The sequence below is a fragment of the Protopterus annectens genome, chromosome 4.part0 (assembly GCF_019279795.1).
Source record: "Protopterus annectens isolate FY-2018-M chromosome 4.part0, PAN1.0, whole genome shotgun sequence".
Taxonomy (NCBI): domain Eukaryota; kingdom Metazoa; phylum Chordata; order Ceratodontiformes; family Protopteridae; genus Protopterus; species Protopterus annectens.
The window spans coordinates 929158179-929173619 of record NC_056733.1 but is presented as its reverse complement, the minus strand read 5'-3'; the positions used below and the strand labels follow the sequence as shown (position 1 = coordinate 929173619).

The 15441-nt window shown below is 46.7% G+C and overlaps 1 protein-coding gene across 1 annotated transcript in view; it reads left to right on the top strand.

Annotated features, from left to right (window-relative positions):
* The window catches only part of RSRC2 (arginine and serine rich coiled-coil 2), an 884867-nt gene that overhangs the window by 791701 nt on the left and 77725 nt on the right, over nucleotides 1-15441 (top strand). The window contains exon 9 of the mRNA XM_044069821.1: nucleotides 3387-3476. Within this exon, the coding sequence (XP_043925756.1) occupies nucleotides 3387-3476 (90 nt within the window). The remainder of the gene's footprint in view (nucleotides 1-3386; nucleotides 3477-15441) is intronic.

Here is a 15441-nt window from a genome sequence, read left to right as displayed (position 1 = left end):
AAGTTGCAGAAGATACCTCCGTTTCATTGCAGGTTCAACCCATTATCAATTCTCTGCACTGCCCTTTGGCTTATCTACTGCGCCCAGAGTTTTCACAAAATGCCTGGCACCAATAATTGCATACTGCAGACAGAGGAATTCAAATATATCCATACCTGGACGACTGCCTCATCCAAGCAGAAAGAAAAGACATTCTCTTAAATCATCTGGCTTTTGTGAAGCATCTACTAAATTGTCTGGGGTACACAGTAAACGAAAAGAAGTCAAAACTAGTACCCTCACAAAAAATGACATTCCTGGGTGCCAGCTTGGACACAACGGCCCAGAAGGCTTATCTTAACACCAGACAAGCAACTACAACTGACTCAGTATTTCAAGACAATGGCAACAAAGACCCAATTAACTGCAAGAAAAATTCTGCAGGCCTTGGGCTTCATGGCATCTTGAATTCTGATAATACCATATGCAAAACTGCATATGAGGAAATTACAGTGGTACCTAAAAAGCGTATGGTCTCAACACAGCCACAGCTTGGACACATGATATCTCTCATTCCCTGCCTTCAACAGGAATTTCTATGGTGGTCACAGGCATGTCACCTCAACAAGGGTCAGCCTTTCACCTTGCCCCCAACCAGGCAAACTATCACAACAGATGCTTCAGACTATGCCTGGGGGGCTCACATGGCAGGACAATGCATTCAAGGCCTATGGACTGCAGAATAAAGAAAACTGCACATAAATCAAAAAGAGATGCTAGCTGTACAGAAAGCTCTGACGGCCTTCAAGGATCTACTACAACCTGGACAACTGGCAATAAAGACGGACAACACCACAGTAATGTGGTACATGAACAAACAAGGGGGTACACATTCTTACCCTCTTTGCAGGCAAGCAATAATCTTATGGAACACAGCTCTGGCCTACCAAGTCCAGTTACAAGCTCAATTCCTACCAGGACAGAAAAACACATTGGCAGACGACCTAAGCAGAAACGTCAAAGATCCCCACGAGTGTAAACCAGACCCACAAATATTTACAATGATAACTCAAAAATGGGGCCTTCCAAATATCGACCTGTTTGCCAGTCTTCAAAACTACCAACTGACAAAATTTTGTACAAGGACATTCCACCATCAAGCTTGGAAAGTGGACGCTCTCTCTCTTCAGTTGGAAAAACCTGACAGCATATGCCTTTCTTCCATTACCTCTTCTCACAAAGTTTCTTTTGAAGGTCAAAAAAGAGAAACCACGACTGATTTCTCATAGCCCCAGACTGGCCACGCCAGCACTGGTACCCGCTATTGAAGAATATGGCTCACAGCCCACCATGGATATTGCCTCAAATACCCCATTTGCTCACGCAACAAAACAAACAGATTCTACACAGCCAACTCAAAACCTTGAACCTGGCTGCATGGCAAATCTATTAAACATCCAACCAGCCCCTCTTTCACAAGCAGTTCTGGATGTTATTCTGGAAGCCAGGAGGCCAAGCACCAGGATGGCTTACTCGGACAAATGGAAAAGGTTTTCTGCCTGGAACCAAGCTAAAGGCCAAGACACAACTCAGCCTCATATGCCTCACATTCTGCAGTATTTAGCTGAGATGTTGCACAAAGGACTTTCCTTCTCCTCAATTAAAATCCATGCTTCAGCTATTTCAGCTCACTACGACACAAATCCACCTTTATTTTCAAATCCTCTTCTAAGGCAGTTCCTCAGAGGGGCAAAAAACATTAGACCACCTAGAAGAGCTTCTACACCAACATGAGACCTCAACTTTGTTCTGGAAAAATTAACGTTACCTCCCTTTGAACCAGCTTTCTCTGCAGACCTTCAGTTCCTATCTTGGAAGACTGCCCTGCTCCTGGCAATAACTTCTGCTAGGAGAGTCTCAGAATTACAGGCACTAATGGCAGTGGAACCTTTCCTCATTTTTCATCAAGACAGAGTTTCTCTACGAACTAATCCTTCCTTCATGCCTAAGGTGGTTTCCAGTGTAGCTTTAAATCAAACCATCCACCTACCCACTTTCTTCCCCAATCCACAGAACAAAGATGAGACACTCCTGCATTCCTTGGACATTCACAGGCAGCTTCGTTACTACTTGGATAAAACTAAGGCTTTCAGAAAAACTGACCAGCTCTTTGTATCCTATGCTACAGCTTCTCAAGGGAGGGCTATATCCAAACAAACCATTTCTAAATGGATAGGCCATTGCATATGTTTCTGTTATACCCATCATGGGAAACCAGTTCCTCCTACCATTAGATCCCACTCTACCAGGGCAACAGCTACCTCTACAGCCTTTCTCAGGGGGGTTCCTACCAAGGAAATTTTAGAAGCTGCAACTTGGAGTTCTGTACATACCTTCACCAAACACTATCACTTACCTCTTTACTCTAAGTCCAGGGTGGGCTTCGCCACTGCAGTTCTGCAGGGCCTCATTGCCTCCACTAACCCTCTATGATACCTCCCCCCTACCTTAGCTTTGGGATTCAACCCAAGTGTGATGACTGCAGCAGGGTAACACGATGAACATAGTACAGTTTTGTACCTACCATAAATGTAGATGTTCGAGTGTTCACCCTACTGCAGTCCAGGTTACCCTCCCTCCATCCCCTCTGATCTACTGGCTAAATCTCTGCTATGCCTTACTGATGTATTTGCTTATACCTGAAGGGATTTTGTGTTTGTGCAGTGTTCACACCATTTGTTACTAATTCTGATCACCCTTTTGGGGGCACCTGACATCTGTGGCAAGAAAAACTGAAGAAAATGGCGTCGGTTGCAATATATGTACCCCTGGCGCACTGACTTCAGGGATGAGGCTACAGCAACTGACGTCGGACCAAGACTTTGGAAATCCGGCCGACTGCGGGACCGCCTGACGACAGGATAACCCAAGTGTGATGACTGCAGCAGGGTGAACATTCAAACATCTACATTTGAACATTCAAACTGTACTTTTGTAGTCCATCTCGCCTTTCATTCTTACGAAACCACCCACCTACCCCCGCCCTGGAAGGATCTGGAGACAGGATTGCCTTACCTTGGTAGGGTGAAGACCTTTCATTGTTCTTTCTGGATAGCGTTAGTTCTGTCTTTCTATAGTTTAGCAGCAAACAAGATCTGGGGATTGTACTGGTGCACTATGGGATACCTACCTAGCCACGAGCCAACTAAGAGACTTTGAGCTTTGTAATAGGCCGAGTCGGAGCCGATCCTCTGCTCCGAACCCATATGTAAGAATGTAGGGCGAAATTGATTACAAACATGGAATGTTATGGTGAGTATATAACTTTATTTACTATGTATGTGGATTCATGCATAATTGGTTAATAAATTTATCATTTTAATCCTTTGTTTTATTTTGTTTTACAGGATAAGTCTCAGACAGCAGAGCTGTGGGAAAAGTTGAATTTTGGTAATAAGGACCAAAATGTTAAATTCAGAAAACTGATGGGCATTAAGGTTTGTTGAATCCTATCCTAATTATTTCATTATTTGATTCATATATTATTGCTGCTATGTAATCTAGACATACCTGTGGTACTTATAAAACTTGAGGCATGACAGTTGATCGTACAGACCTCCTTATTTCTTCAAAATGTCAGCACTGTCTCATACTGTGATTGTGGTTTCAGCCACTTATGAGTAGAACTCTGAATTCTTTAGAGCATTCACCATTCTGATCAGTTAAAAGATTATATCAGTAAACAATACTGTAACTTTGACATTTCATCCCAGTTGGGGTCCAGGCTTGGATACAAGGTTATCCTAATTTGATTACAGTCATTCCTTTTTTAATTTCTACTATTATTCATATGGAAATATGTTTTTTATTTTGTCTGATATCCGTAGCCAAGTGTTTGTCATGATCCTCTCATGTTCTTATCTCTGTTCATTTCTTTCTTTTATCTTCTGTGGAATCTACATGGCCTCCCCACGGTTGAGTGACGTTAAAGACATCCAGGTAGGTGCGAGCGTGAAGGGTAGGCGTCTGGCTGGCAACTCTTCACCGTAAAAATCCACTGCCAGTCATTAGTGGACCGGAGTTCATTGTGGCGACCCCTGACCGTGAAAAGCCAAAAGACATTACTTTTTTACCTTGTGTGGTACTGACTAGCCTCTCTCCCAAACTTCAGTCACAAATGGTCAAACCTTAACTGCTGCATTACACTTGAGAAGTGTGCATCACTAAACATGCTATTCCACTTACCCCAGATGTTCTTAGTGTTTCACTGTTGCAGTCATCACACTTTGGTTATCTTGCCAGGGATAACCCTCAGTCGGCCCGAATACCAGAGGCTTAGTATTTCTGTCTCTTTTGCTGTCACTCCAGGACTGACGTCCGGTCGTCAGTTTTATAAAATCAGGCAGCCAGTACCATTACGTCAATCTTTCTTGCAGAAGCAGTTCGCATGAGTGTTGGTCATCCGCTACCTAAGTTTTCTAAAGCTAAGTACCCCATTGGGGATCCTTTTTTCTTGCTCTAACCGATGTCAGAAAAAGTTAACAATTGTCTCGCCTGTGGAAAGCAAATACCACACTGAGATTTCCATTCTTACTGCGTCACCTGTTTAAGCCCAGACCACGATGTCCCTCGCTGTCAGTTTTGTGCTTTGTTCAATGCCAGAACTATACTTCGTTGGGCCCTTATCGTAGCTACTTTCGCTCTCGATCTCCATATTCCAAAATGGCTTCGGTAAGCCACCTGACTACCAATCTTCCAAAAAAACATAAGGATAAAGACAGAGACTGCACAGGTCCGAAACTGCCGCCGACTCTTCCGTTGAGCTAGTAGTCAGTTCACCGGTACTCAGTGAGGCAGTTTCTCAGCCCCTCATGCCCACTTCTGTGGATTCGCAGGCCGCTACAGAGACCCGTTCGAAGTCCGGTATGCCGCGAAACTCTTCTTTGACTAAGGATCTTGAAGATGTTTCTACCTTGGATGAGTTCGGAGCCGCTGGACAGGCACCGGCATCTGAGGAAGTTCTTCGCATTACCGATATTCGACACAAACAGATGACTTTTCGTATCTTCACTTCTTTCTAAAACTACCGAATTCCTAAGGCCCAGGGTACGAATTACTTCTAGAAAAATGACCCAAGCTCAAGCATCTGCCTCCATGCCTCAGTCTCAATGCTTAAAGTAAACCAAAATAAAGTGGTGCAATAGTGCTAAAATAAAACACTGGAACCAGAAAAAGAGCACTAAACTTTGAGTCCTGTCTTCAGTTTATTACAAAATGTTAAGCGCTTTCATCAGTGCCAGTTGACTTCCTCAGACCACTCCAAAAATGTAAAAACTTGGTTTAAGTAATTGGTTAAGTGTTCCACCAGTAATTTGATGTGAATGACCCCAATTCATGAATATTAAATACAGTTCATAAATATTAAATATCGAATATACTATTTTATGAAAACACTAAAAAACAGTGCATACATTTGTGTAATAATATCTATTTTACAAAAATGTTCTTCACAGTATGGAATTTGTTTCATAATGTATTACCTAAACAAAAAACCTTAGGAAAACCTTTTTATATATAACTTAAACCTGCCCTGCTTTTTCTCTTAATATTGGCAGGATTGTTGGGTGGTCGTTCAGCCCTGGAAAATACGTTTGCAGCCAATCTTAGTTGCCATAATAGTTCCTTTTTGCTACGAACATTTTCTTTGCATTACCAATATTCAACACAAACCGACTTCTTTCACATCTTCAATTCTTTCTAAAACTACCTAGTTCCTAAGGCCCGGGGTACGAATTACTCCTAAAAAAACGACCCAAGCTCAAGCACCTGCTTCCATGCCTCAATCTCCAATGCTTAAAATGGTGGAAGACCTTATCATGCTGATTAGGGGAAGCCAGCCTACCCTTTCTAAAAGAAAGAGACTTGTCCCCAGCAGCCTTATCTGGCCAGGAGTCCAACTCTGAGGTTTCTGTTTATGAAGACATGCCCTTATCTGCCTATGGGGATTCAGATGCAGACAAATCCATTCCTTCTGCCTCTTCTCCAGAGGATGTTTCTTTTGGTGAAACCCTACATACTTTGAGAGCATTTCCTTTGGGAATGCCAGGATCACCCTCCGTCCAAAAAGAGACTCTGGGATTTTTTAGATTTACCACAACACAGACCCTTAGCTATTTCTCCTGTCTTGGATGTTGTGGATGATAATTTCATGGAATCAAAGATGTTCGTGTTTCATTGTTGCAGTCATTGCAATTGGGTTATCCTGCTGACAGGCTACCCACAGTCGGCCCGAGTTCCAAAGTCTAGGTCCGGCATCGGTTGCAGTCGCCTCCTCCCTGACGTCAGTGCGCCAGGGGTATAAAAGATGCAGCAGACGCCATTTTCTTCCGTCTTTCTTCCTGCGTGGTGCCCGAAGCAAAAGCAGTTTGCAAGTGCCGGTCGGCCGACTCCTGAGATTTTCAAATTCTAATTTCAGATCCAAAGTCTTCATTAAAGCTAAGTACCCCGTCGGGGAAACTTTTTTCTTGCTCCAGACCGATGTCAGAAAAAGTTAATAATTGTATTTCTTGTGGGAAGCAAATACCTCATAAGGATTTTCATTCTTACTGTATTCCTTGCCTAAGCCCTGACCACGATGTTGCTAGTTGTCGGTTTTGTGCTAGATTTAACCAACGCACTATTAAGCGTCGGTACGATTTTGCATTTCATTACTTTGGTAGAAGATTCAATTATATAATGCCGTCGGAACAGCTGACTACCGGAGTTTATAAAAAACGCAAAGAAAAGGACAGGCATCTGAGGTCCAAAACCGACGAGGCTTCCGCTAAGCCTGTCACCGGTTCTCAATGAGGCGCTTTCGCAGCCCCTGACACCCGCTACCTCAGAGCCACAGGCCGCTTCCGACTCCCATGTGGAGCTGACTAGGCCGCTGGAAACTCAAGGTATTGGACACTTGGAAACTATTCCCTCAGATGGGTCCAGAGCCGCTGAGCAGACATCGGCTTCTGAGGGTGTTTTCAGGCCTACACAGTTGTATGTTAAATCAACTTCAGCTTCAAAGGCAAAGACTTAAAACCGCTCTAAAGACAAAGAAACAAGTATAGCATTCTCCTGGACAGGCCACCATGCCTAAAAACATATGCTTAAAATGGCCGAAGACCTTATTACTTTGATCAGGGGTTCCCATCCCCCCCCTGATAAGAGGCCTAGGCAAAAGATAGAATTTGAATCTTCAGATCAGGTTTCCATTTCCTCTGATGATTCTTCTGAACAGGAATATTCTCTCCCTCCCTATGAGGACTCTGATGCTGAGGAATCTATCCCTTCAGACCCTCCCCCTGAGGATTATTCTTTTGGGGAGACCCTGCATACTATGAAGGAGCATTTCCACTGGGAGAGCCAAAATTACTCAGAATCCAAGAAAAGGCTCAGAGATTTCCTTTTATTACCTCAGCACAGGCCCCTTGCTTATCTATTCCTCCTGTTTTAGTAATTGTAGATGATGTATTTTCAGAGTCCGGTCTGTCTCCTGACTCTTTACCACCAGCTCCTGTTAAGCCAGACTGATACTACAGGGTTCCTGATTCACATAAATTTCTTTATAGAAACCCTGCTGCTGACCCAGAAACTGTCTCCCAGGGTCCCAAAGGGGTCAAGGCTTCCACTGCAAAAAACCCTATCCCCTCTGATAGGGATTCTAGGGCCCTGGACAGATGGGGGGAAAAAGATCTATACTTCTGCTACCTTGGCTGTAAGAGCTTTAAATTGCCATTTTCATATGCTTAAATATCAGCAATATCTTATGTCACTGCTTAAACAGAAAATGTTGACAAATTCAGAATGTGCAGAAAACAAAGCAATGCAGGATTTATTGCATGCAGCTGAACAAGTGGGAAAGCATACTTTGCAATGTGATTTCGATTCTCTAGAGGCCTCCTGTAGGGCCGCTGTTACAGGTTCTGTCATTAGGAGGCATGCTTGGTTAAAAGAACAGAATCTGCCCGATCATGTTAAAGCAAAATTATTAAATGCTCCATTACAGCATGATACCTTGTTTGGTGTTAAAGCAGAAGAGGTGTTGAAGAAAATGGAGGACAAAGCTAAATCTATGCAAACAGTCAAGGATTTCTTGCAGGTACAGCCTCCCAGATTTAGCAGGAACTGGCCTACAAAGAATTCGTCCTTTCCAGTGTCAGGCCACAAAGAGTCAGATACAGACGCCCCAGAGGCAGATCACAGCCCCGGGGCTCGTACAGGCCTAAACAATGGGGTGCTTCTACCTCCCAAAAGCGGAGAGGAAAAATCACAGCCATACAGGAAACGGTCTCAATGACTTTCCCCTGCCAGCACCAAGCACTTATCTTCTGGCAGCTCCTTTGGGGGGGAAAGTAGCACTTTTTCACAAAATTGGCACATGATCACCCAGAGCAAATGGGTCTTAAATATCGTATCACAAGGCTACAGGTTCCACTTTCACACCCTGCCAAGGCCAAACGGTATGCCAGACCTGCCATGCAATCAGTAGGCAGAGGCACAAAAACAAGTTTCATCCCTCATGGACATGAGAGCCATTCAGCAAGTACCACAGCAAGAGCAGGGACGAGGATTTTACTCAAGACTATTCTTGGTGCCCAGAAAAGACAAAGCCTGGAGACCAGTACTGGACCTGTCTGTCCTAAACACATTCCTGGATATTCCAAAATTCAAAATGCTAACTCTACAGCAGCTTCTGCCCATGCTGGGCAAGAAAGCTTGGCTTGTGACTTTAGACATAAAAGCGACATACTTGCATGTCCCAATCAGGCAATCGTGCAGAAGATACCTCAGGTTTATAGCTGGCTCAATGCACTAACAATTCTCTGCACTGCCCTTTGGCTTATCCACTGCGCCCAGGGTCTTCACAAAATGCCTAGCACCAGTAATTGCATTTTGCAGACAAAGAGGAATACAAATATATCCCTACTTGGACGACTACCTTATTCAAGCAGAGAGCAAGGACATTCTTCTGAAGCACCTGGCGTTCGTAAAAAGATTGCTAATTTGCCTAGGGTACACAGTAAACGAAAATAAATCAAAAATAGTGCCCTCTCAAGAGATAATATTCCTGGGTGCAAGCTTAAATACAACTGCCCAGATGGCTTATCTCACGCCAGACAAACAAAGGCAACTGACTCATTACTTTCAAATGATGACAACAAAGGCCCAGCTCCCTGCAAGAAAAATTCTGCAGGCCCTGGGTTTCATGGCATCTTGCATTCTACTAATTCCATATGCCAAACTGCATATGAGGAAACTGCAATGGTATCTAAAAAGTGTTTGGACTCAGCATTGTCACAGCCTAGAGACAATCATATATTTGATTCCCTGCCTACAACAAGAGTTTTGATGGTGGTCCCAGGCCTGTCACCACAACAAGGGACAGCCTTTCACCTTACCAACAGCCAGGCAGATAATAACAACGGATGCATCGGATTATGCCTGGGGAGCACATATGGCAGGAAAATGTATTCTGGGCACGTGGCCCAAGGAACAAATGCATCTGCACATCAATCAAAAAGAGATGCTAGCTGTATAGAATGCCCTGACAGCCTTCAAGGACGTAATACATCCAGGACAACTATTAATAAAGACGGACAATACCACAGTTATGTGGTACATAAACAAGCAAGGGGGCACACAATCCTACCCCCTATGCAGACAAGCCATGACTTTGTGGAACACAGCACTGACCTACCAGGTACATATGCAAGCACAATTCCTGCCAGGAACAAAAAATACACTGGCAGACGAACTAAGCAGAAATCTCATGGATCCTCACGAATGGAAGCTAAATCCACAAGTGTTCAACATGATAACAAGGGAATGGGGACGCCCAGACATAGATCTTTTTGCCTCCTCTCACAATTACCAAATACAGAAATTTTGCACAAGGACTTATCACTCTCAAGCATGGAATGTGGATGCTCTGTCATTTAGCTGGAAAAACCTGACAGTCTGTGCCTTCCCTCCGATGCCTCTTCTCGCCAAGGTACTTCTAAAAGTCAGGCAAGAGAGGCCAAAGATGATCCTAATTGCACCAGACTGGCCATGCCAGCACTGGTACCCAATCCTAAAGACTTTGTCCCAAGGCCCACCTTGGTCTCTACCTCAAATCCCTCATCTTCTGACACAGCAAAACAATCCGATTCTGCACAGTCAACTCAAAACCTTAAACCTGGCAGCATGGCAGATAATGTAGCCACTCCTTGAATGTTGGTGTGGAAACTGCATTGAATGGTACACATACTACTGATGATTCTTAGATTTGGACACAAATGAATCTTTTGTATCCTGTGAAAGTGATTTAAATGCCTATTGTGTTATAGATACTTCTAGAGTGAATACCAAGAGTACCTATATGCCCCCTTTTTTACATGAAGGTATTAAAGGTTTTCATGCGATGATTAAATTTGAAGTTAATTTGTTGATAAATAATTTAGATTTGACACAGGTTAATTACAATTTGTTTAAAAGGGAATGGTCTGAATTAGTTAATTTTTCTAAACAGAAGGAATTAATTGTTAAACCATCGGATAAAGGAAATAAAATTATAATTCTGCATTACACACAATACTATAAAATGTGCTTAGACTTATTGAGTGATGATACAGTATATTGTGTAGTTTCAGAAGATGTTGTTAAACGGGCCAAAAATAAGTATATATGTTTAATACAGAGAGGTTTGAGATTGGGATATTGGTTAGAAGCTGATGTTAAGAACAAATTAAATGTGGAAGATTCTGGTCCAGCCTATTTTTATTGCCTACCCAAGATTCACAAAAATATTAGGAATCCTGGGAGATCTGAAGTAGGATATTCATTTGTCTGCAACCTGTGGGTTATGGATCCGATATCGGATCCGAACCGGCATAGTTTTCCAGCTATGGATCCAAGCTCTCAGCTCCTCCCCTCACCCATAATGCCCTGCTCTACCCTCATGACCTCAGATCTTGTTTGCCGCGCTGGTAACTAGATGTGGATTTCATAGCTCTCAGCTAAGTGGACTTTTCTTGTTAAAAAATAGAGAATTTTTTCCTTCTTTAACTTTTTTTGTGTGAAAGTTGTAGGTTTCCTATTATTATTGACTGTTTTTAGTTTAATTTAATTTTCAGTAGTAATTTTTATTCCCTCCCTGCTGGTACGTAGAGTGTGTGTGAGGCCTGTGTGCTTCTTTATTGTTTAAGTTACTTCTGTAACTTTAGGTTAAATTTAGAGACTATGGCTGAACAGCCTAAGTCCATATTTTCTAAATGCTCCGAGTGTGGCCATAAGCTCTCACCGGCTGATGGCCACACTCGGTGTGTTAAGTGTCTTGGGGTTGAACACCTCACATCTGGTTGTTCCATTTGTGCAGGGTTCAACCCCAGGGCACTGAGGAGCGGAGGTCCAAGCTGGTCTTGGCGGGTCTTTTACCGGACTCGGCTCCGACCTCCGCTCCTTCGGGGACTCCTGCTGCAGTTGTTCCTGTGGCACCCCTCCTGCTCCTGGGACTCAAACTCCCGCCCAGGACAGGAGAGGGATGCATCTAAAAGGACCGGAGGGAGAAGCACCACAAGCGGCGGGCCGAGACCTCTGTTTCGCCCCGCCAGCCAAGCGGCTTCTCCCCGGCTTCCTGTCGGTCTCCTCCTTCTCGGCTCCGGTCACCTGTGTGCTTCTCACGGGTCCTGAGGAGGAGGAGACCGATCTCCGTCGAGGCTATCGAGGAGGCATTCCAGGCCTACCTCGGTAGCCTCGTCGAGATCTACCCATAGCCTTCGGATGCTGATCTGGACGGATGATGAGAAGGTTCATCCAGGCCCAGATGCAGATGGGAGTGCTCTTGCCTCCCCTCGGGGAGCTCAACACCTTTTTAAGCCTATTGCTCCTTCTCCGACCCGCTACCGGGTTCGGAGCAACTGGAGCCGAGCAGCCGAGCCGGGGAGGTCGGAGCCGATAGTACTTGGTGCCGGATCCGACCATGCCTCGAGCGTCGGATCCGATCTCGGAGCCTGGATCGAGCCGGATCCGGGGATCAGTGCTCCTTGGCGCCCGTCTGTGTCGGAGCGCACTGTCCTTCGGATCCGAGTGCCCGGCGCCGCTCCGATCCACTCTTCGGATCGAGGGGAGCCGATTGTCGGATCCTTTGGTCGAGGTTGGCTCCCCTTCGCTTTTGATGTAGTGGAGAGGGCTCTGTTGAGGGTCTCCGGACCCCGGCACTTGCTTCGCCCGGCCCCGCCTCCTCTGCACTGGGCCAGGCTTCCACCATCCGCCCCTGGGACAGCCCGCTTCTGTGCCCCAAGTTGCTCCCATGGAGCAAATTGCTGCTGAGGACTCCTCTGACAGCCCCCAGAGGAGGCTCCGCAAGCATACGTGCAAAAGGAGGCACATTGACTCCTGAGTCTCTCACTGAAGACACGGACTTGGAGGAAGGGAAGGCTCCCCACGGTCACCCCGAGGATGTCTCCTTGAGACATCATGGAAATGCTCCGTATTAGGGGTGGTCTGCCCCAAGTCTTCCTCGGACGAGTCCGTGTTCTTGGAGGCATTGAAGCGGGCCCGTCTACCTCTTGGGTGTCCCCTGCCGACCCCTGGTGGACCTTATTACCACCAGGGCGGAAGGAACCGGACACCGTGGAGCCAATTCCCAAAGACCTGATAGAATCCTTAGCCCGCCTTCTGACAGGACCCATTGGAGTAAGGGGCCTCCTGTAGATGCCATGTTGATGGCGGGCCACAAGAGGGAACTGGCTCAGGAGAGTCCCTCAGTCCACCCACCGAGCAAGGAGTCTCGGATGATGGACCGCTTGGGAAGCGGATGTTCAGTTCGGCGACCTTCTCGGTAAGGCGCTGAACTATTTGGCACATGTTATTCGGATGCAGCGAGACCTTATTAAGGAGTACGCTGCATCCCCTGAGTCCATTTCGAGGAGGACAGAGCTCTGCACTCCACCAAGATGGCCACTCTTAGGTCAGTCACAAATACTTCTGCGGCTACTCTCCCATGCTACGGAGGCGCCGCTAGAGCTCTTGGGACAGGACTGGTCACTAGACGCCAGGCCTGGCTCCGCCACTCATTTTTCTGAGCCCTTCAAGGCGCGTTTGCGAACGCCTTTGATGGTTCTGCTCTGTTTGGCAAGACCGTTCGAGACGTTGACCCAGAGCGAGAAGCGGGAAGACGCTGTCTGCCGGAATCCGCTTCTCTGCACCCCAGAGGCCCTATTCTAGGAACCAAAAGGGTCAGAAGAAGATGTGGTTCCGAAGTCGCAGCAGTCCCAGCCTGCTCGGACAACCAGTCCTTCCGTGGCAGAGGAGGACAGGGAGGACGCCGCCCTAGAGGCAGAGGGGCTCCCAGAAACTTCGGGTCCAGGGAACCTTTCTCTGAACGCCCGCGCAGCAACCCTGAGGGTTGCCCGACTGCTCTACTCTGGAGGCAGTCGGGGACGTTGGGGCACCTAGCGGCATGGGAGTCCATAACATCGGACCGCTGGGTTCTCCAAATCATATCCAGGGATATCGCATTCCTTTCCTTCACCTTCCAAAGTTGAAGTCCCTCCCAGACGTACCACCCGGTCAAAGGAGGCCGCTTTGGCAGAAATTGGCCATCTGCTAGAGAAAGAGCCATCCAGCCCGTCCCCAGACCAGATCGGATCAGGGTTCTACTCCAGGTTCTTTTTAGTGCCAAAAGACGGGGAACTAAGACCAATCCTAGACCTCTCTCTCTTGAACCTGGCAGTCCCCAAAGAAAAATTCGAATGGTCACTCTACAATCTATTCTCCCCTTCTGGGAGAAGGCCACTGGATGTGCTCGATAGATCTCAAGGACGCTGCTACCACATCCTAATGGACAGACGCTCCAGGAGGTTTCTCCGCCTCGCTGGGAGCCAGTCACTACCAGTTCGGGTCCTTCCCTTTGGTCTCACCACAGCCCCAGGGTGTTTACCAAAGTACTAGCAGTGGTAGCGGCCCACCTGAGGCTTCAGGGGTGCAGGTCTTCCCCCACCTGGGCGACCGGCTTCTTACCGCCCCAACAACGCATCTACTTCTCTCGGCGAGACTCCTTTCTCCATCTTGCTCCATTTCTGGGCATCACAATAAATACAAACAAGTCCAACCTGGCACCCACTCAGCTCTTAGATTTCATAGGGGCCAGACTAGACACAAGGAGTTTACGAGCCTTCCTCACTGCGGACAGAGTTCTAAATCTGCAGCTCCAGGTGCGGGCCATTCTCCATTCATGTTCTGTTCCAGCGGAGTTGGTCCTGAGGGCTCTAGGGTCCATGGCTTCCGATAGCACTTCTTCCTCTTGCCAGGCTCAATATGCATTCTACAGTGGACGCTCTTAGTACAGTGGTCATACCTTGCTCTCCCATGCATCATCCCATAGCGATCAGCAAGGCTTGCAAGCGGTCCCTCTTGTGGTGGCTCCACTCCCGGATCTCCACGAGGGTCGCCCATTTTGTGCTTCTCCTCTCGCCACGGTGACCACGGACGCCTCCGCCTCGGGTGGGGGGCACTTTATGGCCGGACAGTCCAAGGCACGTGGAACGATTCAGAGACCTTACTGCATATCAATGTTCTAGAGATGAGAGCAGTGCTCTTAGCGTTGCTAGCACTTCAGGACTTTCTTCCCTTGGGAACAATTGCGATTCAATCGGACAATATGTCTGTTGTCTGGTACATCAACAAGCAAGGGGGAACAAGGTCTTACCCTCTTTGTCGAGAGGCCATGAGAGTTTGGGAATGGGCAATCTCCACCAATCGCTTTCTCATAGCAACGCACATTCCGGTCGGTCCAACATCCTAGCGGACAAGCTCAGTCGCACCATTCTGACCCCTTACGAGTGGTCTCTCAATTGTCAAGTAGCGGAACGCATATTCGCACGGTGGGGAACCCTTCATGCGATCTTTTGTTTCTCCCTCAAACACCAAGTGCGACAGTTTTTTCTCTAATACCTCCTCCCGGAGGTACCCCAAGAGACGCTCTGGTGCATGCTTGGCCACCCGGTCTTCTGTATGCCTATCCACCCTTGCCTCTGATGCTGCAAGTTCTTCAGAAAGCCTCTCGGGTGGGTTGCAGAATGATTCTCATTGCTCCATTCTGGCCTCGACAGATCTGGTTCCCCTTCCTAAGGTCTTACTCGGTGTATCCTCCTTGAGTTCTAGATCTCATATCGGATCTGATATCCCATCCATCCTGCATTCCTCCTCCGGACCTGGGCAACCTGTAGCTGACCGCTTGGCTGCTCCAGTTCCACTCTTGATAAGGACTCCGGTATTTCTTCACCGGTAAAGGCTATTTTGGTGGCGGCTCATAAACCATCCACTAGAAAGGTTTACGAAGCAAATGGAAACGCTTTCTCTGTGTGGGCGGAGCGGCAAGGCCTAGATCCCTTCACGGTTCCTCTCCCTGTAGTGCTTGATTTTCTAACCTCTCTCTTTAATGAT